We start from the raw sequence: 24733 nt of genomic DNA, 5'->3' as shown, positions 1-24733 counted from the left end.
ATCTTTACCAAAATACAAGTACCATTTTTTTTTTTTTTTTACAGAACTAGAATAAATACTAAAATCCTTATGGTACAACCAACAAAGTTGGAAGGATCACAATTCCAGATTTCAAAATACACTATACAAATACACTATATAATAATCAAAACAGTATGGTACTGGCACAAAAAGAGACACAAAGATCAATGTTACAGAATACAAAGCCCAGAAATAAACCCCCATTTATATGGTCAATTAATCTACAACAAAGGAGGCAAGAATATACAATGGGGAAAAGAAAGTCTCTTCTTCAACAGATGGTAATCAGAAAATAACACACTACATGCAAAAAAAAAAAAATGAAATTGAACCACTTTCTCAAACCATATACAAAAATAAACTCAAAATGAATTAAAGATCTAAATGTGAGACCTGAAACCAAAAGTCTTCTAGAAGAAAACATGTCTAGTAATCTCTTTGAAATCAGCCTTAGCAACATTTTTCTAGATATGCCTCCACAGGCAAGGGAAACAAAAGCAAAAATGAACTATTGGGACAACAAAATAAAAAGCTTTTGCACAGTGAAGTAAACCATCAACAAAATGAAAAACCTATTGAATGGGAGATTTTTGCGAATGATCTATCCAATAAGGGATTAATACCCAAAATATGTAAAAAGTGTACACAACACCCAAAACACAAATAGTCCAATTAAAAATGGGCAGAGGACCTGAATAGACATTTTTCCAAAGATGACATACAAATGGCCAACAGACACATGAAAAGATGCTCAGCATTACTAATCATCAAGGAAATGCAAATCAAAACCACAAGGAGATATCACCTATCAGAATGGCTACTATCAAAAAGACAAGAAATAAGTATTGACAAGGATGAGGAGAATGTTTGTGCACTGTTGGTGAGGATGTGATTGGTGCATTCACTATGGAAAACAGTATGGAGTTTCCTCAAAAAAATTAAAAACAAATACCATATGATCCAGTAATTCCACTACTGGGTATTTACCCAAAGAAAATGAAAACACTAACTCAAAGATATGTGCATCCCTGTGTTTATTGCAGCATTATTTACAATAGTCAAGATATGGAGGCTATCCAAGTGTCTATCCATAGATGAAGGGATAAAGATGCGGGTATGCTTCTATGTCTGTCTCCCCCTCTCTCTCCCTCTTTCCCTCCCTCTCTCTATATATATGATGGAATATTTCTCAGCCATAAAGAAGAATGAGATCCTACTCTTTGCAACAACATGGATGGACCTAGAAGGTATTATGCTAAGTGAAATAAGACAAATACCATATGATTTCAGTCATATGTGGAATTTAAGAAACAAAACAAGTGAACAAAGGAACAAACAAAAAACGGACTTCTAAATACAGAGAACTGGTAGTTGCGAGAGGGGAGTGTGTGGGGAGATGGGGTAAATAAATAGGTAATAAATTTTACTCAGCTGAAAAGCCAATTTCTGTACTGATAAAACTTCCTTGCTTACATAAAGCCACAGAGATATCAGTCCTTATATCATTTATTATTTTCCAGTGAATCTCAAATTCATGTTGACCAATTGTACCAAAATCACCTAGCACAGTTGGTAAAAATACAGTTCCTAGGCTCTATGCCAGACCTACTGAATCAATTTCTCGAGTTGGTTTATCAGGTGATTCTCAGATAGTATAAACCAGTGACTCTAAACCTATTTATATGAAATAGAATATATATTTCATATGTATATATTTCCTACTTAACTAGATTTTAAATATTTGAAAGGCAGATATCATTTATTCACTAAATAAACAATTTTTAACATTGTGTTAGATAGAAAGGAGCTGGTCCCCACCTTCAAAAATCTCACTATTTAGTCTTGTATAGGTATATCTCATTTTATTATGTTTCACAGATACTGCTTTTTTTTTTTTTAACACAGATTTAAAGTTTTTGGCAACCCTGCATCAAGCAAGTCTATCAGCACCATTATTCCAACAGCATTTGCTCACTTCATGTCTCTGTGTCACATTTTGGTAAATCTCACAATATATCAAACTTTTTCATTATTTGTTCTGATTTGTGATCAGTAATTTTTAATGTTACTATTGTAATAAGTTTAGGGTGCCACAAACCATGCCCATATAAGATGGCAAACAAGCCATAAATGTGTGTGTTCTGACTGCCTCACCCACTGGTTGTTTCTCTGTCTCTATCCCTCTTCTTGGGCCTCCCTATTCCCTGAAACACAATAACGTTGAAATTAGAACAAATTAATAACTCTACATGGCCTCTAAGTGTTCAAGTGAAAGGAAGAGTCACATGTCTCTCACTTCGAATAAAAAGGCAAAAATGAAGGGTGCCTGGGTGGCTCAGTCATTAAGCGTCTGCCTTCGGCTCAGGTCATGATCCCAGGGTCCTGGGTTCAAGCCCCACATTGGGCTCCCTGCTCAGCGGGAAGCCTGCTTCTCCCTCTCACTCTCCGAGCTTGTGTTCCCTCTCTCGCTGTGTCTCTCTCTGTCAAATAAATAAAGTCTTAAAAAAAAAAAAGGCAAAAATGATTAAGCTTAGTGAGGAAAATTTGTCAAAAGCTGAGAAAGGCCAAAAGCTAGGCTTCTTGTGCCAAACAGCCAAGTTGTGAAAGCAAAAAGTTCTTGAAGGAATTAAAAGTGCTACTCCAGTGAACACATGTATTATAAGAAAGCATCAAAAACTAATGATGTAACGTATGGTGATTAACATAATAAAATAATTAAAATAATATTAAAAATTAAAAAAAATAAAGCAAAACAGCCATATTGCTGATATGGAAAAAGTTGTAGTGGTCTGGATGGAAGATCAAACCACCCAAAACATCCCCTTAAGCCATAGCCTAATCCAGAGAATAAGGCCTTGAATTCTGTGAAGGTTGGGAGAAGTAAGGAAGCTGCAAAAATAAGTTTGGAGCAACAGAGTTTGTTTCATGAGGTTTAAGGGAAGAAGTTCTTTCCATTAAAAAAAAAAAGTACAACGTGAAGCAGCAAGTGCTGATATAGAAGCTGTGGTGAATTATCTAGAAGATCTAGCTAAGGTAATTAATGAAGGTGGCTATACTAAACAACAGATTTTTAAGGTAGACAAAACAGCCTTCTATTGGAAGAAGATGCCATCTAGGACTTCCATACCTGGAAAGAAGTCAATGCATGGCTTCAAGTCTTCATAGGACAGGCTGAGTCTCTCATTAGGGGCTAAAGTAGCTAGTGACTTTAAGTTGAAGCCATTTCTCATTGACCATTCTGAAAATCCTAGGCCCCTTAAGAATTATGTTAAATCTACTCTGCCTGTGCTCTATAAATGGAATAAAAAAAGCCTGGATATGGGCACATCTGTTTACAACATGGTTTACTGAATGTTTTAAGCCCACGATTAAGAGCTACTGAAGAAAGATTCCTTTCAAAATATGACTACTCATTGACAACGTACCTGGTCACTGAAGAGCTCTGATGGAGATAGACAATGAGATGCATGTTGTTTTCATGCTGGCTAACACAACATCCATTCTGCAGCCCATGGATCAAATAGTCATTCCAAATTTCAAATCTTATTATTTAAGAAACGTATTTAGTAGGACTACAGTTGCCACAGACAATGATTCTGCTGAAGGATCCGGGCAAAGTAAATTGAAAACCTTCTGGAAAGGATTCACCATTCTATATGCCATTAAGAACATTTGTGATTCATGGGGGAAAAAATCAAAATATTAACAGTAAGAGGAGTTTGGAACAGGAGGGTTGATACCTACCCTCATGGAGGACGCTGAGGGGTTTAAGACTTTCATGGAGGCAGTAACTGTAGATGTGGTAGACCTAGCAGGAGAACTAGAAGTAGAAGTGGAGCCTGAAGATGTGACTGAATGGCTGCTATCTCATGATAAAACTTTCACAAATGAGGAATTGCTTCTTATGAATGAGCAAAGAAAGTGGTTTCTTGAGATGGAATCTACTGGTGGAGATGCTATGAAGATCGTTGAAATGACAACAGAAGATTTAGAAACATACATTTAGTCAATAAAGCAGCAGCAAGATTTGAGAGAATGGACTCCAATTTTGGGAGAAGTCCTACTGTGGGTAAAATGCTATTTAAACAGCATTGCATGATACAAAGATATTGTTTGTGAAAGGAAGAGTCCATCAGTGCAGCAAACTTCATTTTTGTTTTAAGGAATTGCCACAGCCTCCCCCACCTTTAGCAACCACCACCCTGGTCAGTCACAGCCATTAACATCAAGGCAAGACCCTTTCCCAGCAAAAAGATTACAACTTGCTGAAAAGCTCAGATGATGGTTAGCATTTTTAGCAATACAGTATTTTTTAATTAAGGTATTTACATTATTTTTCAGATGTAATACTATTGCACACTCAATAGACTATAGTAAAGAGTAAACATAACTTTATATGTACTGGAAAGCCAAAAAGTTCATTTGACTTGCTTCATTGCATTGTGTGTGTGTGTGTGTGTGTGTGTGTGTGTGTGTGTGTGTGTATGTGTGTGTCTGTTTAAAGACTTGGTTATGTTGGGGTGCCTGGGTGGCTCAGTCGGATAAGTGTGTGGCTCTTGATTTTGGCTCAAGTCATGATCTCAGGGTCATAAGATCAAGCCCTGGCACCAGGCTCTGTGCTGAGCATGGAGCCTACTTAAGATTCTCTCTGCTCCTCCCTTTGCCCCTCCCCTGCCTGCTTGCATGCTCTCAAAAAAAGGAAAAAAAAAAAAAAGACTTGGTTATCTTAATATGTGGTCAGGTTTGAGATCACTGATCCAAGGCCACATTATCTTTTATTACCCATATATTGCCTGGCAAAATGCCTTCTGCTGTGATCTGCTGTAATCATGCTCACTATGGCAATGGGGAAGGCTTTGTCATAGCTCTGTCAAATTATATGGAGTTAGTACTTAGAGCTTTCTTGGACGTCAGGTGCTTTAGAGCCTATGAAGTGAGTGAGACACTTCCCCAGAACTATGTCTACTCTTAGGCAAGAGCTATTTCTGTCCTACCCTAGTGAAAGCAGGGCCTGGACAGCTAAGCACTTCCTGATTCTTGCTGATCCAATTGCCTATTTAATATCTCTAACCCTGCTGCAAGGCAAGTAGGGAGAATAATCTCAATGCTGTGTCTTCATATGGACAGAGAACAGGGCACCTTAAAATTCTGTAAAACTCTAAGAACCTCAAAAGTTCCAGAAAATATTTTGAGGATATATGTGCTGAAATTCTCTCCTACTCAGTAAAGCTGAGATTCTATTAGTCATACTTTCATGAATACATTTTGATAGGGAAAATAAGGAGGTCCAAAAAATAATAAATGAACTTTTACCTGTGATCCCTTAATTTCACGATGGAAAGAGTCTGTGGTTTCTTTGACTAAAGTGGTTAATGCATAATATTCCGGTGATAAACAATTAGCTTCTTGCTCTATGTCTATATTAATTCCATCCATATATTGTGTTTTGGCCAACTTAACTTTTTGAGCTATCCAGGATGCTCTGAAAATAGGATCAGTGATACCCTTTAAGGGTGCATCTCCTATGGAAGAAATATACATCTTTTGTGCATATATGCTTTTTGCAGTTTAATGACATTTATTTCACAAAACCTTTAAAACATCTCATTACTTTGGAATACTAAGCCCCCGACTTAAGTTTTTGAAGTAGAGAAATAATATACCAAAATAATAGAAAGTCATTGCTCAATCTCCAAAATAACCATTATGAATAATTAGTAATATAATTCTCAAATTAGAAGTAGAAATTGAAGACTATGACTAGCTAAAAGTCATCATGCTAATTAGGATTCACATTTTGCTCAAAATCATAGTGGCTTATTTTTTTTTTAAGATTTTATTTATTTATCTGAGAGAATGGGGGAGAGAGAGTGCATGAGGGGGGAGGGTCAGAGGGAGAAGCAGACTCCCCTCTGAGTGGGGAGCCCGACGTGGGACTTGATCCCGGGACTCCAGAATAATGACCTGAGCCGAAGGCAGACACTTAACGACTGAGCCACCCAGGCGCCCTCACAGATAGTTATTTTAACTATCTCTCCCACTGCCCCTGCTTGTGTTCCCTCTCTTGTTGTCTCTGTCAAATAAATAAATAAAATCTTTTAAAAAAATCTGTGAAATGAATTAGTATATAAGGTTAATTTTAGGATGATAAAAAATATACCAGATAAACATGAAAAGGGATTTGGAAAGTCAGCATGGCAAACAATGCAAGTAAATTGACTTATTGGCTGGACACATCTGGTAAAAACTGTAACTCACCTTTTAGCACTACTCTGGCTCCATGTGAATGAGCATAACACATAAGTTCTGGGTCATATTTTCCAAAAATCACCACAGTTGTAATCTGTGACCAATCATAAAATTTCCAAGTTTTATTTCCAACATCAAAAGCAAACACCTGCCAAAACAGCAAAGATAAGCATCATCACTTAAACCAAGAAGAATACAATGCTGACCACCCAAAATAACATTAAACACTGATCATATGCCAGGCATTAAGAGTACAACATCAAACAAGACATAGGTGTCCTAATATAATTGGTGGTGGGAAAAATTAGCCAGGCCTCAAAAGTAGGGCTAGGAAGAAATAATGGAAAGAGCCAAGACCTGGAGGCAGAGAAAGCGTGGTGATTGCATAAGTAAGTATTAGGTATAGCTGACACCTTGAATTTGGAAGGAGATAGCAATAAAGAACCAAAGAGTGGTAGGCAGGGTTAAGTCATAAAAGGCCTTGTAAACTCTCCTGAAAAATTAGTACATTATCCTGAGGGGAAGGGTTTTAAAAGGAGAATGTATACATTTTAGGTATGCATTTATATATACATTTTAGAAAAATACCTTCAGCTGAAGTGGAAACAGAGGCTAAAACTGAAAGAATAATAGGAAAGCTGTTAGAAGAATCTATGCAGGAGATGATGACCTCAAATTAAACTTGTAGAAAGGCAGAGATAAATAAGATAAATGAACAGATAGGGAAGATCCTAAGGGCAAAATTAACAGGACTTTGAAACTAATGAATGAGTAAAGTAAGAGAAAGGGAGGTTGGTTAGTACTTGTTTCTGGCTGCTGTAGATGGAGCTACTCCATCTATACAAATGTACCAGATCCTGCATTTACTATGAATGGTTTTTGGTGAGACAGACTTCTTAGAATAGTTCTAAGGTGGTAGATGTTATGTTTCACCAGTATCCAACCCCCACTCCCGCCCAGATACTTCTAGAAGCACAGAAGTCTCATCATTTTATTCCAAATAAGATGTTAATTCATTGACTTAGCAAATATTTATTGAATTTCAGTAAGCCAATTTCAGGAGGCAATCTGACCCACAGGACTGTCCATGGGAGGGAGGGATGCCATAGGTACAGGGAGCGGTGGGGAGCAGACCCCATACCGGCAACCTGGGCACAGGGAATCCACATTGGGAAGACAAATCCCCATAACATTTGGCTTTGAAAATGGGAGAGGCCAAATTTCATGAGTTCTTACAATCAAAGGGGATTAATACCTGGAATTTAAAAAAATCAGCTGGCTTGGCTCTGAGAGAGCTAGAGGGCAATAGGAAACTGAGTTCTCACCCTTAAAGAGACAGCACACCAAAGAGCCCCTCTAAGACACAGCATAGAGCAGCAGTTTGAAAAACACCAGGAGTATACAAGAAGGAGATTTACTTAATAATAGTGTGTGTTGTAGGGGCAGGGATCTTTGGGAGACTTTAACAACAAAAGAGCTGGTAGATGCCTTTTCCTTCCCCTAGACTAGATACACAGACAACTGCAGAAGACAGTGCTGCAGGAACACTCTCTACCTAGCTTGCTAACAGCATGCTTCACCCCCACGTTCTTCTGTAGGTCTGCCCCTCCACAAACTGGCTGGCCTTGGCAGGTTTCCTGGGTGGCTGCAGCTCCTCTCCCACTTTGGACCAGCACAAACCTTGCTGGCACCATGCATCCTGCCCCCACATTCTCCTGCAGATCTTCCCCCTCCAATACAACCTTAGCCTGAGCCCATCTAAAGTGGTGCCACAAACCTGGAAGTCTACCAGCAGCCCCAACAGGGGCCAGCATCACTCCAAAATGACTCCTGCCCTTGGGAGAGGGGAAGATAACTACACAGACCAGTCCAACTGCAGCCCCAGCAGTAGGCTAGGGGCAGACATCTGATGGCCCTGCCCACCAAACAAAGCTTCTCAGGGGACCACACAGAAAAAGTGTCCTATAGTTCCATGCTACTGCATCCCTGGAAAACACCTGGTCAAACTCAACTCAAGCCAAAGGCAGCCCCAGACTAACCCTCTAACAACACAGGTACTAAGCTCTGCCCACAAGAGGCAAAAAGGGCCATTGCAGATGACTGGACTGAAGGCAAACACAGCTGAGCCACAATAGCAGGGTGCATACAACACACATAGGAGGCATCCCTGAAGCACCAGGTTCTGGTGAACAGGGGACATTGCACTGCAGAGCACCACAGAACCTCTTATTCATAAGGCCACTACTTTCAAGAGCAAGAGATGTAGCTGACTTTCCTAACACAGGAAACTGACACAAAGAGTCAAAATGAGGAGAGGAATATGTCCCAAATGAAAGAACAGGACAAAACCACAGGAAGAGAGCTAAATGAAACAGATAAGTAATATGCCTGATAGAGAATTTAAAGTGTCATAAAGATACTCACTGGACTTGAGAAAAGAGTGAAGGACCTCTGTCAGACCCTCAACAAAGAGACAGAAAACATCAAAAAGAATGAATCAGGTTCATCTAAGTTCTAGTAAGAACTTAATAACTGAAATTAAAAAAACACTAGAGGGAATAAATAGTAAAGTAGAAGAAACAGAAGAATAGATCAGTGACCTGGAGGACAGAGTAATAGAAAGCAATCAAGCTGAACAGGAGACTAAATAATTAATAAATAAATAAACCCAAAATGAAAATAGATGAAAGGGGACTCAAAAACACCATCAAGCATAATAACGTTTGCATTATAGGATCCCAGAAGGAGAAGAGAGAGAAAAGGGGACAGAAAATGTATTTGAAGTAATAGTTTAAAACTTCCTGAATCTTGGGAAGAAAACAGATATCCAGATGTAGGAGGCACAGAGAACCCCCAACAAAATCAAGCCAAGGAGGTCCACATCAAGACACACAGTAATTAAAATGGTAAAAAGGAATGGTCAACAGAGAATTTTAAATGTAGCAAGAGCAAACAGTTACATACAAGGGAACTCCCATAAGGTTATCTGATTTTTCAGCAGAAACTTTGTAGACCAGAGGAGAGCAGCATGATATATTCAAAGTGCTAAAAAAACAAACAAAACCTGCAATCAAGAATACTCTATCCAGCAAGGTTTTCATTCAGAATAGAAGGAAAGATAGTTTCCCAGACAAACAAAAGTTGAAGGAATTCATCACCACTAATCTAGTGCTATAGAAATAGGAAATGTTAAAGGGGACTCTTTGAGTGGAAAGGAAAGAGAAAGAAAAGTAGGAAACACAAAATCAGTAAAATTAAATATATCTATAAAAATCAGTCAAGGAATTCACAAAATAAAAGGATGTAAAGTAGGATACCATATACTGAAAACATGAAGGGGAGAGGAGTAAAAATTTAGTGCTTTCAGAATGGATTCAAACTTAAGTGACTATCCATTTAGTATAGACTGATAAATGCCTAAGATGTTATATATGAACCTAACTGTAACCAAATCAACAACCAGAAACAGATATACAAAAAATAGAAAGAAATCCAAGTATATCATTAAAGAAAGCCAGCAAACTGTGGAGGAAGAGAGCAAGAGAAGAAAGGAACAGAAAAAAACTACAAAAACAATTGAAAAACAAGTAACAAAATGGCAATAAGTACATACCTATCAATAATTACTTTGAATGTAAATGGACTAAAGGCTCCAATCAAAAGACATAAGGTGACAGAATGGATAAAAAAGCAAGGCCCAGGGCGCATGGGTGGCTCAGTCAGTTGAGCATCTGATTCTTGATCTCAGCCCACATTGGGCTCCACACTGAGCATTCAGCCTACTTAAAAAAAAAAAAAAAAAAAAAAAAAAGCAAGACCCATCTCTATGCTTCCTACAAGGGACTCATTTTAGACATAAAGACACATGCAGGTTGAAACTGAAGGGATAGAAAGGCATTTCTCATTCAAATGGAAATGAAAAGAAAGCTGAGGTAGCAATACTTACATCAGACAAAATATTTTAAAATAAAGACTATAACAAGAGATAAAGACACTATATAATAAAAGGGACAATCCCACAAGAAGATATAACAAATGTAAACATTTATGCACCCAACAAGAGAGCACCCAGATACATAAAGCAGCTAATAACAAACGAAGTAATCAGTAGCGATGCAATAATAGGAAGGGACTTTAACAACCTACTTACATCAATGGATAGATTATCTAAACAGAATCAATGAAACAGTGGCTTTGAATGACACATTGAACCAGATGGATCTAATATATTCAGAATATTCCATCCTGAAACAGCAGAATACACATTCTTTTCAAGGGCACATGAAACATTCTCCAGGATAAATCACATGTGAGGCCACAAAATAAGTCAACAAATTCAAAAAGATAGAAGTCATACCATGCATCTTTTCTCATCACAATGCTATGAGATGAGAAATCAACCACAAGAAAAAATCTGGAAAGACCACAAATACATGGAGGTAATACAATATGCTACTAAACAATGAGACAGCCAACCAAGAAATCAAAGAGGAAATAAAATACATGGAGACAAATGAAAATGAAAACACAACCATCTAAAATCTTTGGGATGCAGCAAAAGCTGTTCTCAGAGGAAATTTTAGAGGAATAGAGGCTTGTCTCAATAAGAAAAATCTCAAACAACCTAACTTTACACCTAAAGGAGCTAGAAAAAGAAGAACAAAACAAACCCAAAACCAGTAGGACGGACATAATAAAAATTAGAACCGATCGATGAAATCAGGAGCCACTACTTTGAAAAGATAAACAAAATTAATAAACTTTAGCCAAAACTATCAAAAAAAAAAAAAGAAAAGAGAAGACTCAAAATCAGAAATAAAAGAGAAGTAACAACCAGCAACACAGAAATATATGACAAAAATTGGGACAACCTAGAAGAAATAGGTAAATTCCTAGAGACATATAACCTCCTGAAACTGAATTAGAAAGAAATAGAAAATTTGAACACACTGATTACCAGCAATGAAGTTGAGTCAGTAATCAAAAAATGCCCAACAAACGAAAATCCAGGATCAGATGGCTTCACAGGTGAATTCTACCAAAATTTAAAGAAGAGTTAATATCTATTCTTCTCAAACTATTCCAAAAAAATAGAAGAGGAAAGACAGCTTCCAAATTCATCCAATGAGGCCAGCATTACCCAGATACCCAAAGACACTACCAAAAAAAAAAAAAACAAAACTACAGGCCAATATCTCTGGTAAATATAGATGCAAGAAATCCTCAACAAACTATTAGCAAACCAAATCCAACAATACATTAAAAAAAAATCATTCCCCAGGATTTATTCCTGGGCTAGAAGAGTGATTCAATATTCACAAATCAATCAACATGATACATCACGTCAACAAGGGATAAAAACCATATGATCATTTCAATAGATTCAGAAAATGCATTCAGCAAAGTACAACATCCATTCAACTGAAAACAAATTTAGAGGGAAAATACCTCAAAAAATAAAGGCTATATAAGAAAAACCCACAGCTAACATCATATTCAATGGTGAAAAACTGAGAGCTTCCCCCCTAAGATCAGGAACAAGACAAGGATGTTCACACTCCCCGCTTTTAGTCAACATAGTTCTGGAAGTCCTAGCCACAGCAATAGGACAAGAAAAAGAAATAAAAATGCATCCAAGTTGGTAAGGAAGATCTAAAACTGTTACTATTTGCAGATGACATAGCACTATATATAGAAAACCCTAAAAACGTCACCAAAAAAGCTACTATAAGTGATAAATGAATTCAGTAAGATTTCAGGATGTAAAATCAATAGAGAAATCCATTACATTTCTATACAGTAATGAAGCAGAAAGAGAAATTAAGAAAACAATCCCATTTATAATTGCACCAAAAATAATAAAATACCTAGGAATAAACTTATCCAAGGAGGTGAAAGACCTATACTCTGAAAACTATAAAACAATGATGAAAGAAATTGAAGACAACACAAATTGAAAGATATTCCATGCTCATAGATTGGAAGAACCAATATTGTTAAAATGTCCATACTACCCAAAGCAATCTACAGATTTAATGCAGTCCCCATCAAAATACCAACAGCATTTTTCAAAGAACTAGAATAATACTAAAATTTCTGTGGAACCACAAAAAACCTCAAATAGCCAATGTAATCTTGAAAAAAAGAACAAAACTCGAGGTATCACAATCCTATATTTCAAGATATACTGCAAAGCTACAGTAATCAAAACACTATGGTACTGGCACAAAAACAGACACATAGGTCAGTGGAACAGAATAATAGAGCCCAGAAATAAACCCACAATTATATGGACATTAATCTTTGACAAAGGAGACAAGAAAATGCAATTGGAAAAAGATGGTCTCTTCAACAAATGATGTTGGGAAAATTGGACAGCTACATGCAAAATAATGAAACCAGACCATTTTCTCATATCATACAGAAAAATAAACTCAAAATGGATTAAATGTGAGATCTGACACCATAAAAATCCTAGAGGAGAATACAGGCAGTAATTTCTCTGATATTGGCCATAGTAACATTTTTCTAGATAGATCTCTTGAAGCAAGAGGATAAAAGCAAAAGTATACTATTGGGACTACATCAAAATAAGAAGCTTCTGCACATTGAAGGAATCAGTCAACAAAACTAAAAGGCAACCTATTGAATGGGAGAAGATATTTGCAGATGACATATCTAATAAAGGGTTGGTATCCAAATTATATAAAGAACTTATACAATTCAACACCAAAACCCCAAATAATCCAATTAAAAATGGGCAGAAGGCATGAACAGACATTTCTCCAAAGAAGACTTTCAGATGGCCAACAGACACATGAAAATATGCTCAACATCACTAATCATCAGGGAAATGCAAAACAAAACCACAATGAGATATCACCTCACACTTGTCAGAATGGCAAAAATCAAAAACACAAGAAACAAGTGTTGGTGAGGCTGTGGAGGAAAAGGAACCCTCATGCACTCTTCATGGGAAAGCAAACTGGTGCAGCCACTGTGGAAAACTGTATGGAGCTTCTTCAAAAAATTAAAAATAGAACTTCCCTAGGATGTAGCAGTTCCACTACTGCGTATTTACCCAAAGAATACAAAATACTAATTCAAAAAGATATATGCAACCCCATGTTTATTACAGAATTATCTACTACAATAGCCAAATTATAGAAGTCCAAGTATCCACTGATAGATGAACGAATAAAGGTGTAGTGTGTACACACATGTACACGTACACACACACACACACACACACACACATACACACACACTGGAATATTACTCCACCATCAAAAAGAATGATATCTTGCCATTTGCAACAACATGGATGGATCTAAAGGGTATAATGCTAAGGGAAATAAGTCAGAGAAAGACAAATACCATATGATTTCACTCATATGTGGAATTTAAGAAACAAAGAAAAAAAAGACAAAAAAAAAAAAAACCATTGTTAAATAGAGACCAGAGAATAAAGATGGCGGAGCAGTAGGGGACCCTATTCCAACTGGTTCCCTGAATTGAGCTGGATATCTACCAGACCACTCTGAACACCCCACCAAATCAGCCTGAGATGTTAAAAGATATATCTGGATCTCTACAAACAGAATATCGCAGGCAGTTGCTTTCAAGATATGAAGCAGGGAGCTGTGATTCCACAGGCACATATCTGAAGATAAATGGAAGAGGGAGGGAGCCATGGGGATCCTGCACTGCTGGTGAGCGAAAGCCTCCCACGCTGGGGATGGGGCACAGACTCACAGACAGGTAGCAGCGAGGAAAGGACTTTAGGGCAGCCCCCCAGGCTGAAACCTGGAGTTGTGGGGCTGTGCCTGCGAACTGGGGGTGGCTGGCTGTTTTAGAAGCACCAAAGGGCAGAGATGAGCCCCGACCTGGAGGTGAGGACTGGGAGGGCTGCTGAGAGGTGCAAAATCCAGGACACCGCAGTTTATAGCAGCAGGGACAGAAATGGAGATAGTGTGGCCTGGAGAACTCACTGAAGAACAGACTGTGATCTCTCTGTTCTGAGGCAGAGGGTTGGAAACGATCTCTTCTGCTCTCTCAGAAGAGACGCGGAAAGCCGCCAGAGAACAAAAGCCCCCCAAAAAGTTTTCACTGAGCCCATCCCCCACCACAGGGGGCAGAGCAACTCTACCCAAACAGGGTTGCCTGAGTAACAGCGAGGCAGGCCCCTCTCCCAGAAGACAGGCTGGGAGAACAAGAGGCCAACAACTCTAAGGTGCCTATAAAACAGGTGCATCTTGCTTGGGTTGTGGTCAATAATTTGGACTCTGTACATTCCCTCGACCACCCCTCAAAAGAATGACTAAGAGGAGGAACCCCCAAAATAGGAAAGACTCAGAGACTGTGACTTCTGCCACAGATTTACAAATGGATACAGATACAACCAAGATGTCGGAGATGGACTTCAGGGTAGCAGTTATGAAGACAATAGCTAGAATGGAGAAATTGATTAATGGCAACATAGTCTCTAAGGGCAGAAATGAAAGCTGAATTGGCAGAACTTAAAAATACTATCAGTGAGATTCAATCTAAACTAGACAATCTAACAGCTAAGGTAAGCGAGGCAGAAGAATGAATTAGTAATTTAGAAGACCAATTGATAGAAAAGAAGGAAAAAGAGGAAGCCAGGGAGAAACTGAAATAGAACAGAAATTTACAGAGACAATCTATAGAAACAAGGACTTCACAGGCAACATGATGACAAATTCATATCTTTCAATAATCACTCTTAACGTGAACGGCCTAAATGGGCCCATAAAACGGCACAGCATTGCAGACTGGATAAAAAGACAGGACCCATCCATATGTTGTCTACAAGAGACTCATTTTGAACCTAAAGATGCATCCAGACTGAAAGTGAAGGGATGGAGATCCATCTTCCATGCCAACAGACCTCAAAAGAAAGCTGGGGTAGCAATTCTTATATCAGACAAATTAGATCTTAAGCTAAAGACTTTAGTTGGATACACAGAAGGACACTATATCATTCTTAAAGGATCTATCCAACAAGAAGATCTAACAATTATAAATATCTATGCCCCCCAATGGGAGCAGCCATCTACATAAGCCAACTGTTAACCAAAATAAAGAGTCCTACTGATAATAATACAATAATTGTAGGAGACCTCAATACTCCACTCTCAGCAATAGACAGATGATCTAAGCAGAAAATCAACAAAGAAACAAGAGCTTTGAATGACACACTGGACCAGATGGACCTCATAGATATATACAGAACATTCCACCCTAAAACAACAGAATACTCATCCTTCTTGAGCGCACACAGAACTTTCTCCAGAATAGACCACATACTGGGTCACAAATCAGGTCTCAACCAATACCAAAAGATTGAGATTATTCCCTGCATATTCTCAGGCCATAATGCTTTAAAACTGGAACTCAATCAAAAGAAAAAATTTGGGAGAAATTCGAACACTTGGAAGCTAAAGACCACTCTGCTCAAGAATGTTTGGGTCAAGCAGGAAATCAAAGAAGAACTTAAACAATTTATGGAAACCAATGAGAATGAAAATACATTGGTCCAAAACCTATGGGACACTGCAAAGGCAGTCCTAAGGGGGAAATACATAGCCATCCAAGTCTCACTCAAAAAAAATAGAAAAATCCTGAATTCACCAACTAACTTTACACCTTAAAGAACTAGAGAAAAAGCAACAAACAATGTCTAAGCCATGCATTAGAAGAGAAATAATTAAGATTAGAGCAGAGATCAATGAATTAGAAACCAGAAACACAGTAGACCAGATCAATGAAACTAGAAGCTGGTTCTTTGAAAGAATTGATAAGATCGATAAACCACTGGCCAGACTTATCCAAAAGAAAAGAGAAAGAATGCAAATTAATAAAATCATGAATGAAAGGGGAGAGATCACGACTAACACCAAGGAAATAGAAACAACTATTAGAAATTATTATCAACAACTATATGCCAATAAATTGAGCAATCTGGAAGAAATGGATGCCTTCCTGGAAACCTACAAACTCCCAAGACTGAAACAGGAAGAACTTAACAACCTGAATAGGCCAATAACCAGTAACGAGATTGAAGCAGTGATCAAAAACCTCCCAAAAAACAAGAGTCCAGAGCCTGATGGATTCCCTGGGGAGCTCTACCACATTCAAAAAAGAAATAATAGCTATTCTCCTGAAACTGTTTCAAAAAACAGAAACAGAAGGAAAGCTTCCACACTCATTCTATGAGGCCAGCATTACCTTAATCCCCAAACCAGGCAAAGACCCCCATCAAAAAGGAAAATTTCAGACCGATATCCCTGATGAATATGGATTCCAAAATTCTCAACAAAATCCTAGCTAATAGGATCCAACAATACATTAAGAGGATCATCTACCACGACCAAGTGAGATTTATCCCTGGGATGCAAGGGTGGTTCAACATTCGCAAATCAATCAACGTGATAGAACACATTAATAAGAGGAGAGAGAAGAACCATATGGTCCTCTCAACAGATGCAGAAAAAGCATTTGACAAAATACAGCATCCTTTCCTGATTAAAACTCTTGAGTATAGGGATAGAGGGAACATTCCTTGGGTTCATAAAATCCATCTATGAAAAACGCACAACGAATATCATCCTCAATGGGGAAAAGAGGAGAGCCTTTCCCTTAAGATCAGGAACACATCAAGAATGCCCACTCTCACCACTATTGTTCAACATAGTACTAGAAGTCCTAGCAACAGCAATCAGACAACAAAAAGAAAAGATATTCAAATTGGCAAAAAAGAAGTCAAACTCTCTCTTTTCACAGATGACATGATACTTTATGTGCAAAACCCAAAAGACTCCACCCCCAAATTACTAGAATTCATACAGCAATTCAGTAATGTGGCAGGATACAAAATCAATACCCAGAAATCAGTTGCTTTCTTATACACTAACAATGCAACTGTAGAAAGAAATTAGAGAAATGATTCCATTTACAATAGCACCAAAAACCATAAGATACTTCGGAATAAACCTAACCAAAGAGGTAAAGGATCTATACTCTAGGAACTACAGAATACTCAGGAAAGAAATTGAAGACACAAAAAGATGGAAAAACATTTCATGCTCATGGATCAGAAGAATAAACATTGTTAAAATGTCTATGCTGCCCAGAGCAATCTATACCTTCAACGCCATCCCAATCAAAATTCCAATGACATTTTTCAAGTGCTGGAACAAACATTCCTAAAATTTGTATGGAATCAGAAAAGACCCTGAATTGCCAAGAAAATGTTGAAAAAGAAAAAGTTGGGGGCATCATGTTGCCTGATTTCAAGCTATATTACAAAGCTGTGATCACCAAGACAGCATGGTACTGGCACAAAAACAGACATATAGACCAATGGAATAGAATAGAGAGCCCAGATATGGACTCTCAACTCTATGGTCAAATAATCTTTGACAAAGCAGGAAAAAATATGCAATGGAAAAAAGACAGTCTCTTCAATAAATGGTGCTGTGAAAATTGGACAGCTATATACAGGAGAATGAAACTTGACCATTCTTTAACACCATACACAAAGGTTAACTCAAAATGGATGAAAGACCTCAATGTGAGACAGAAATCCATCAAAATCCTAGAGAACATAGGCAGTAACCTCTCCAACATCGGCCACAGCAACTTCTCTCAAGATACATCTCCAAAGGCAAGTGAAACAAAAGCAGAAATGAACTTTTGGGACTTCATCAAGATAAAAAGCTTCTGCACAGCAAAGGAAATAGTCAACAAAACAAAGAGGCAACCCACAGAATGGGAGAAGATTTTTGCAAATGACACTACAGACAAAGGGCTGATTTCTAAGATCTATAAAGAACTTCTCAAACTCAACACCCAAAAAAACGAATAAATCAAAAAATGAGAAGACATGAACAGACACGTGTCAAAAGAAGACATACAAATGGCTAACAGACACATGAAAAAATGTTCATCGTCATTAGCCATCAGGGAAATTCAAATCAAAACCACATTGAGATACCACCTTACACCAGTTAGAATGGCAAAAATTGACAAGGCAAGAAATGACAAATGTTGAGAAGTTGTGGAGAAAGGGGAACCCTCTTACACTGTTGGTGGGAATGCAAGTTGGTACAGCCTCTTTGGAAAACAGTGTGGAGGTTCCTCAAAAAATTAAAAATAGAGCTACCCTATGACCCAGCAATTGCCCTCCTGGGTATCCACCCCAAAGACACAGATGTAGTGAAAAGAAGGGCCATATGCATCCCAATGTTCATAGCAGCAATGTCCGCAATAGCCAAACTGTGGAAAGAGCCGAGATGCCCTTTGACAGATGAATGGATAAAGAAGATGTGGTCCATATATACAATGGAATATTACTCAGTCATCAGAAAGGGTGAATACCCAACTTTTGCATCAACATGGATGGGAGTGGAGGAGATTATGCTAAGTGAAATAAGTCAAGCAGAGAAAGTCAATTATCATATGGTTTCACTTATTTGTGGAACATACGGAATAGCATGGAGGACATTAGGAGAAGGAAGGGAAAAATGAAGGGGGGGAGTTTGAGGGAGAGACGAACCATGAGACGATGGACTCTGAGAAACAAACTGAAGGTTCTAGAGGGTAGGGGGGTGGGGGGATGGGTTAGCCTGGTGATGGGTATTAAGTAGGGCACGTACTGCATGGAGCACTGGGTATTACACGAAAACAGTAAATCATGGAACACCACATCAAAAACTAATGATGTATTGAATGGTGACTAACATAATTAAATTTAAAAAATTAAAAAATAAAAAATAGAGAACTGATGGATACTGGGGGGGATGGAGTGATGGGTAAAATAGGTGAAAGGGATTAAGAACATACTTATGATGAGCACTGAGTAATGTACAGAATTGTTGAATCACTATATTGTACACCCTGAAATTAATACAACACTGTATGCTAATTATACTGGAATTTAAAAAATTTTAAACAAAGTATAGTTATTTTTAATAGAAGCAATTAGACCTTTACAATATTGAAGTATATATCTCCTTTTATTAACTGTGGGTCAGAGGAGGCGGGGCAAAGTGCACTGGATGCCCTATGACTATTACAAGGGTGAGAGCGAGGCGTTCAAATGGGGGTAGATCTGAGATTTAGAGGACCAACAGTAGTGCTTTAAGCCAAGGTATTTGGAGGATCTCTATTAATTTTGCCAGTTGAATCTTAATAGTGCCATTAGTGCATGTGACTAACCCTGAGGATTGAGGACAATATGCACAATGAAAGTGTTGTAAAACCAGCCAAACAGCATAGAACCTGACCAGTAAAATAGGTTCCCCAATCACTGAAATATTTGAGAGGGGTGCCCCAGGTATAATCTTTTCTGACAGAAGCATTGGCCTGACTTAGAAAACTTTGGTCCAGTGAGAAAACACACAAACCATGACTAAAATATATTTATCCATGAGAGGGGAAGTTGTACAAAATGCATTTGTAGGAACAGATTTCTCTGGATGGTAGGCACTTTGGAAAGCCTCATTAACTTTTCCCCACCAAAATTTGTTCATAAATGCTATAATTTGTCAGTAGACCAATTGTTAAATGCATGTACAGTGGTTAAGTACAGGAAATTTTAGAATTTCTGGTAGGGCCATGGTGTTATTTGGCCCACAACAGAGTTATCTTTTTATGGAGCCAAGAATTACTAGATTTCCAATATTTTTCCCTCCTCTAGGGCCAATTGTTGGGTATTTCTTGTCAATTTTTCCAAAATTATCATTTGAGAGAACATCCCTTTGAGCTATGGCAGAGGTTTGGCCAATGATTTCCTTGAGAAGAGCAATTTTGGCAGAAATAGTGAGGTGGATTACTTTGTCCTCCAGGGAGTGAGTCTGAAATGCCCAGGAACCTTTAGAGCTGGGGCAGTCAACAAAAATATGGCATCTAATAAATTTTGGACATAGGAGCCATTTTAAATTTTATTTCCATTGGAGATAAGGACAGCCCATTGTCCCCATAATATTCCAAAGTCATGAGCTACCCCCAAAACATAACAGTATAAATGTTTGCAATTTTACCCTTGGCTAAATGGGGGAGGGGGTTAGGAGCCACGGGGTGCCAAGAAATAATGTTATTTATTGCTTGGAGGTCTTACGCAAACCTCCATCCTCATCATTGGGTTTTCTCGTAGCTAAAATAGGGGTATTACAGGCACTACTGCAGGAGATGATGAAGCTCCGAGCATTGTAATATTCTATTACGGACTTGATGTCTCCTTGAGAGGCTTATTTACAGGGCATTAATTATGGGAGAGGTTTTAAGGGATTTGAATCTTGATGGGAGGTGCACTGGGGATTTTGCCAGTATCAATTGAGGCTTTTGCCCATAAAAAGGATGGTAGCTTGCCAATACAAATAAATAAAATATGTTGAAGGATCATCTAATTTCCTTGGTTGGCTCTTTTCATTACTGTTGTCAAATTCTAGAATTATTTTTCCCTATTGAGAAAAATATTGGCATGATACTTTTCTAAGAAATCTCAGCCCAATAAATGGAGGTAGAATAACTAAAGAGAAAAATAGTAGGTCTCAAAGGGCCTACACAAAAGGGAAAAGGTTCAGAGACAGGATCTTGTTGAGATTTATTAGAGACCCCCCCACTATTTGAACTGTTTTAGTGCTCTAAGGCAGGGGCTGCTCTGTAGCAGCGGGGTTAAGCACTGAGAGTAGCTCTGGTATCAATAAAAACAGATTTTCATTTCCAGTTCTGGAGAGTGGTTTCTCTGAAGCCAATTAAGAGGGAGGATTGAGAAGAGCCCCTATAATTCCTTGGAACTCTGTTACCGGGAATTAAGAGGACATTGGAAAGGCCAACAAGAAGGCTGAAGGTACCATTTAAGAATGCTTAAATTCATAAAACTTTTTCCCAATGCCCTGGCTCTTTAGAGAGGTAACAACAGAAACTACGGGAATTTTGGTTTTGTTTAGGGGTCTTCATTTGCTGGAGTTGAAAACTGAGATTTTTAGCAGTCTTTCTTTTAGGTGGTTCATCAAGGATGTGAGTGAGCGGATTTGCCAGATTAACTAAATCTGGAGTGGTAAGTTTCTCATTTCATCCTGATCCTTTTAACTAAAAGAGAAAGGTCCCAGTTAAGACCATTAATAAACAGAATGAAATGCTACCCAGGTGGATTCAACATCTACAGAAAGACCAGAATATTCTTAAAATACAATTTGGAGTTGATTGTAATAATCATAAACAGGTTTGTCAGGTCTTTGTGTATAAGCTTGAATCTTGTTTCAATCAGCAGGCTTAACAAAAGCTACTCTAATTGCTCAGTAGAGATTTCCAGTGAGTGTTCTAGCATCTTGTCAAAAGTTTGGGGTTTTTCTAAATCACCATCAGGATGTTACCTCAGGGTTAGTTTCATCCAATATTTGGCCTGGTCCTCACCACTAAGCAGGTGGACTAGTTGATAGAAATCTGAGAAATGAAGTCTGAATATGCTAAATTCTTCAGCAAATTTATGGGGTACTCAGTCACTTTAGGAAACTTTATGGCTCACAATTCGGCCTTAGTCCAGGGATCATAAGAAACTTGGGTTTTGTTTAGGTCAACAAAAACTTTAAAGAGGAAGGTTCTGGGGCACGGGTGGCTCAGGTTAAGCGTCTGCCTTCAGCTCAGGTCATGATTTCAGGGTCCAGGGATCGAGCCCCACCTTGGGCTCTCTGCTCAGCAGTCAGTGGGGAGTCTGCTTTTCCCTCTCCCTCTGCCCTTCTCACTCATGTGTTCTCTCCCTCTCTCTGATAAATAAAAAATAAAGTTTAAAAAAATAAAGAATATGGTTTTTAAGAGGCTCAGGAGAGGAAGGAGACAGAGATTCATGTCTGCAAAGAAGATGAGGGAGGGAAAGGGGGCCTCAGAAGCCATTTAGACTCCTTTCAATTGTTTGCCTCAGTTAGGTTAGAAATAGTATCTTTCAAAGAGGCAAACTTAGAATCCTAAGAACATCTAGAAGCCTCGAGGTACCATTTAAAATAAGCATCCCATTCAGTTTTTTGTTTTGGAGCCATAGCTAACTTTGAGTAAAGCAGGTTTGGGGAGATCGAAATTCCCCATAATGGCCATTGATGTTCTACATTTTGGTTAAGTCAGTCCATTTAGTTATAAATGCATATGAGAGAGACCATAGTTTTTTTGTTTTCTTAAAGATTTTATTTATTTGAGAGTGCAAGAGCGAGCCAGCAGGGACGGGGGAGGCAGAACGAGCAGGCTCCCCACTGAGCAGGGAACCCTACACGGGGCTTGATCCCAGGACCCCGAGATTACAACCTGAGCCAAAGACAGCTGCTCAACTGAGCCACCCAGGTGCCCTGGGACCATAGTTTTTTAAAACAAAACTGGCCAGAGCCTGGCCGGGGGCACCCTCAAAGCATTCTGATGACTGGGATCCCATTTTCTGAAGGTTTTTCTCTAAAGAGAAAAATTCCTAAACAGCAGTTTCAGCAGAACAGCCTGGTTCCAGAAGGAATCAGACCAAAGGCCAGCACAGTTCCAGTAGGAACAGTCCAGTTCCAAATAGGAGTCCTACCAAGGGCCGAGTACTCCCAGAAAACAAACAAAAACATGGCCTTAAAACAAATCCCAAATAATGTCTGGAAAACTCAAACACAAAGCATGGAGCTTGAAATCCAGGAAAAAACTTACCCTCAAACCCCAGGGTCGGCAAGAAAGCAATGAGCACAGGCTGTTTGCTTACCAGCCTCAGAGCTGCTGTGATCTTCTCTGGATCCCACTTCTGATCACTAAGTAATTTTAACCTTAAAAAAACTCAGCTATTTTACCAGCAAAGAAGTGTTTATTTGGGAATAGCAGAGAATTACAAACCAGGACAAAGAGCTACAGCAAAACCACAAAACAAAGGAGAAAAACACTCTTTTTGGAGGAAAAGGGGAAGTTAGGAAGACTGTTATAAACAAAATATCAATTGGAGTAAACTGGGAGTTTGAAGTATAGTGGCTTTTGATTGGCTAAGTTGTAACGATGTCTCATTGGTTGGGCTGTTGCCAGAAAGGAGGAAAGCCTTTCTTCTCCCTGTTAGGGTAGTAAAGTAGCACCACTTGCAAAGTACCCCTGCTTTCCCTATTGGGTCTGTGCTTGAGGAGGAGGTGAGCGCTCCCCCTGCCTGGCCTCCTGACCATTACTTTAGGAAGCTTCCTTCCTTTTTTTTTTTTTAATTTAAATTTTAGTTAGTGAGCATAAATGCAGTGCAATATGGGTTTCTGGAGTAGAATTCAGTGATTCATCACTTATACACAACACCCAGTGCTCATCAAAACAAGTGCCCTCTTTAATACCGAAGAAACAACAGATGTTGGCAGGGATGCAGAAAAAGGGGAACCCTCTTGCACTGTTGGTGGGAATGCAAACGGAGGCAGCCACTCTGGAGAACAGCATGGAGGCTCCTCAAAAAGTTAAATGTTTCCGTCTATTATTTTTCACAGGATTAAACCTTTCCTCCTTCAACTCCTGTTGTAGTTATCAAACTCTAGGGGTCAGGTGGTTTTCACATTGCCTGTGAAAGGGTGTTTGATTAAAGTTCCCCAAAACCTTATAAATTGTTAGGTGGGTACAAGGAGAATTATTTTTACCATCCTTCTTGGAATGTTTTGAGGCGCCAGAAGAAGGGCTGGTAGATAGGGAAAAGCAAAGGTAAGTAGAACATGCTGCATTCCAGTGCGTGTTGGAGTGCTGAGATTCTCTCATGCTAAATATTCATTCTCTTAGAAAATGGTGGAACTTGCTACTTAGGAAATACCTCATTATCCTACCTCCTCGCTAGTATGTCCAGAGTGCCCCCCGAAGAGGCACTGCAGGGCAATGGAAGGAACTTGCCTTTGGGGGTCAGACCTGGGTTTGAACACCTGCCTCAACCTCTCGGAGTTTCCTCATCCCACGAGGAAGGCAATCCATGAAGAGGCCCTCAGGGAGTGGTCAAAGTTGGTGACTGCACCCACAACCACCTCTTTGTAGGGCTGAGTTTTACTCTAACTTCTTACCAGGCCATAAGGACCAGACCCGAAAGGGCAAGGGAGAGGCACTGACCTCGAAGTCACGGTGCTGGGTGATGGGCTGGCACAACGCTGGATCCTGGCAAGGGCAGTGGGCCCCTGCCCAGAATGGCAGCAACAGCACAGCGAGCCCGGGGACGCCATGTGGTGGGCGGACAAGGAGGCGCAGGTGACCAAGCTGCGGCAGGGACATGACGGCAGCCACTCCTCGGCGACAGTGGGTTCCTCCACCTGCTGGCTCCGGTTGAGACTCTCAGCAAGGCGGGCCCTGCCTCGGGGCAGAGCGGACTTGGGAGGGGCTGACACAGGAAGGGCTGGGCAGTCTTGGCCAATGGGGACAAGAAGGTGGGGTGAAGGGGAAAGGCTGCCTTGAACACCTGCCCTGGCAAGCCAGTGCCTCGGGC

At 39.2% G+C, this 24733-nt stretch overlaps 1 protein-coding gene across 1 annotated transcript in view; it reads right to left on the bottom strand.

The window, feature by feature from the left end:
* Window positions 1–24522, bottom strand: part of CTBS (chitobiase) — a 35800-nt gene extending 11278 nt beyond the window's left edge. Inside the window, exons 1-3 of the mRNA XM_028102479.1 lie at window positions 24364–24522; window positions 6280–6418; window positions 5335–5543 (exon numbers count right to left, since the gene is read on the bottom strand). Of these exons, the coding sequence (XP_027958280.1) occupies window positions 5335–5543; window positions 6280–6418; window positions 24364–24522 (507 nt within the window). The remainder of the gene's footprint in view (window positions 1–5334; window positions 5544–6279; window positions 6419–24363) is intronic.
* Window positions 24523–24733: the final 211 nt, after the last annotated feature.

Source organism: Eumetopias jubatus, unplaced genomic scaffold, assembly GCF_037043125.1.
Source record: "Eumetopias jubatus isolate StellerSeaLion01/CBP00866 unplaced genomic scaffold, mEumJub1_p1.0 scaffold_4, whole genome shotgun sequence".
NCBI classification, from domain to species: domain Eukaryota; kingdom Metazoa; phylum Chordata; class Mammalia; order Carnivora; family Otariidae; genus Eumetopias; species Eumetopias jubatus.
Note: the sequence above shows the minus strand (reverse complement) of the source record. Positions and strands in the feature narration are given on the sequence as shown.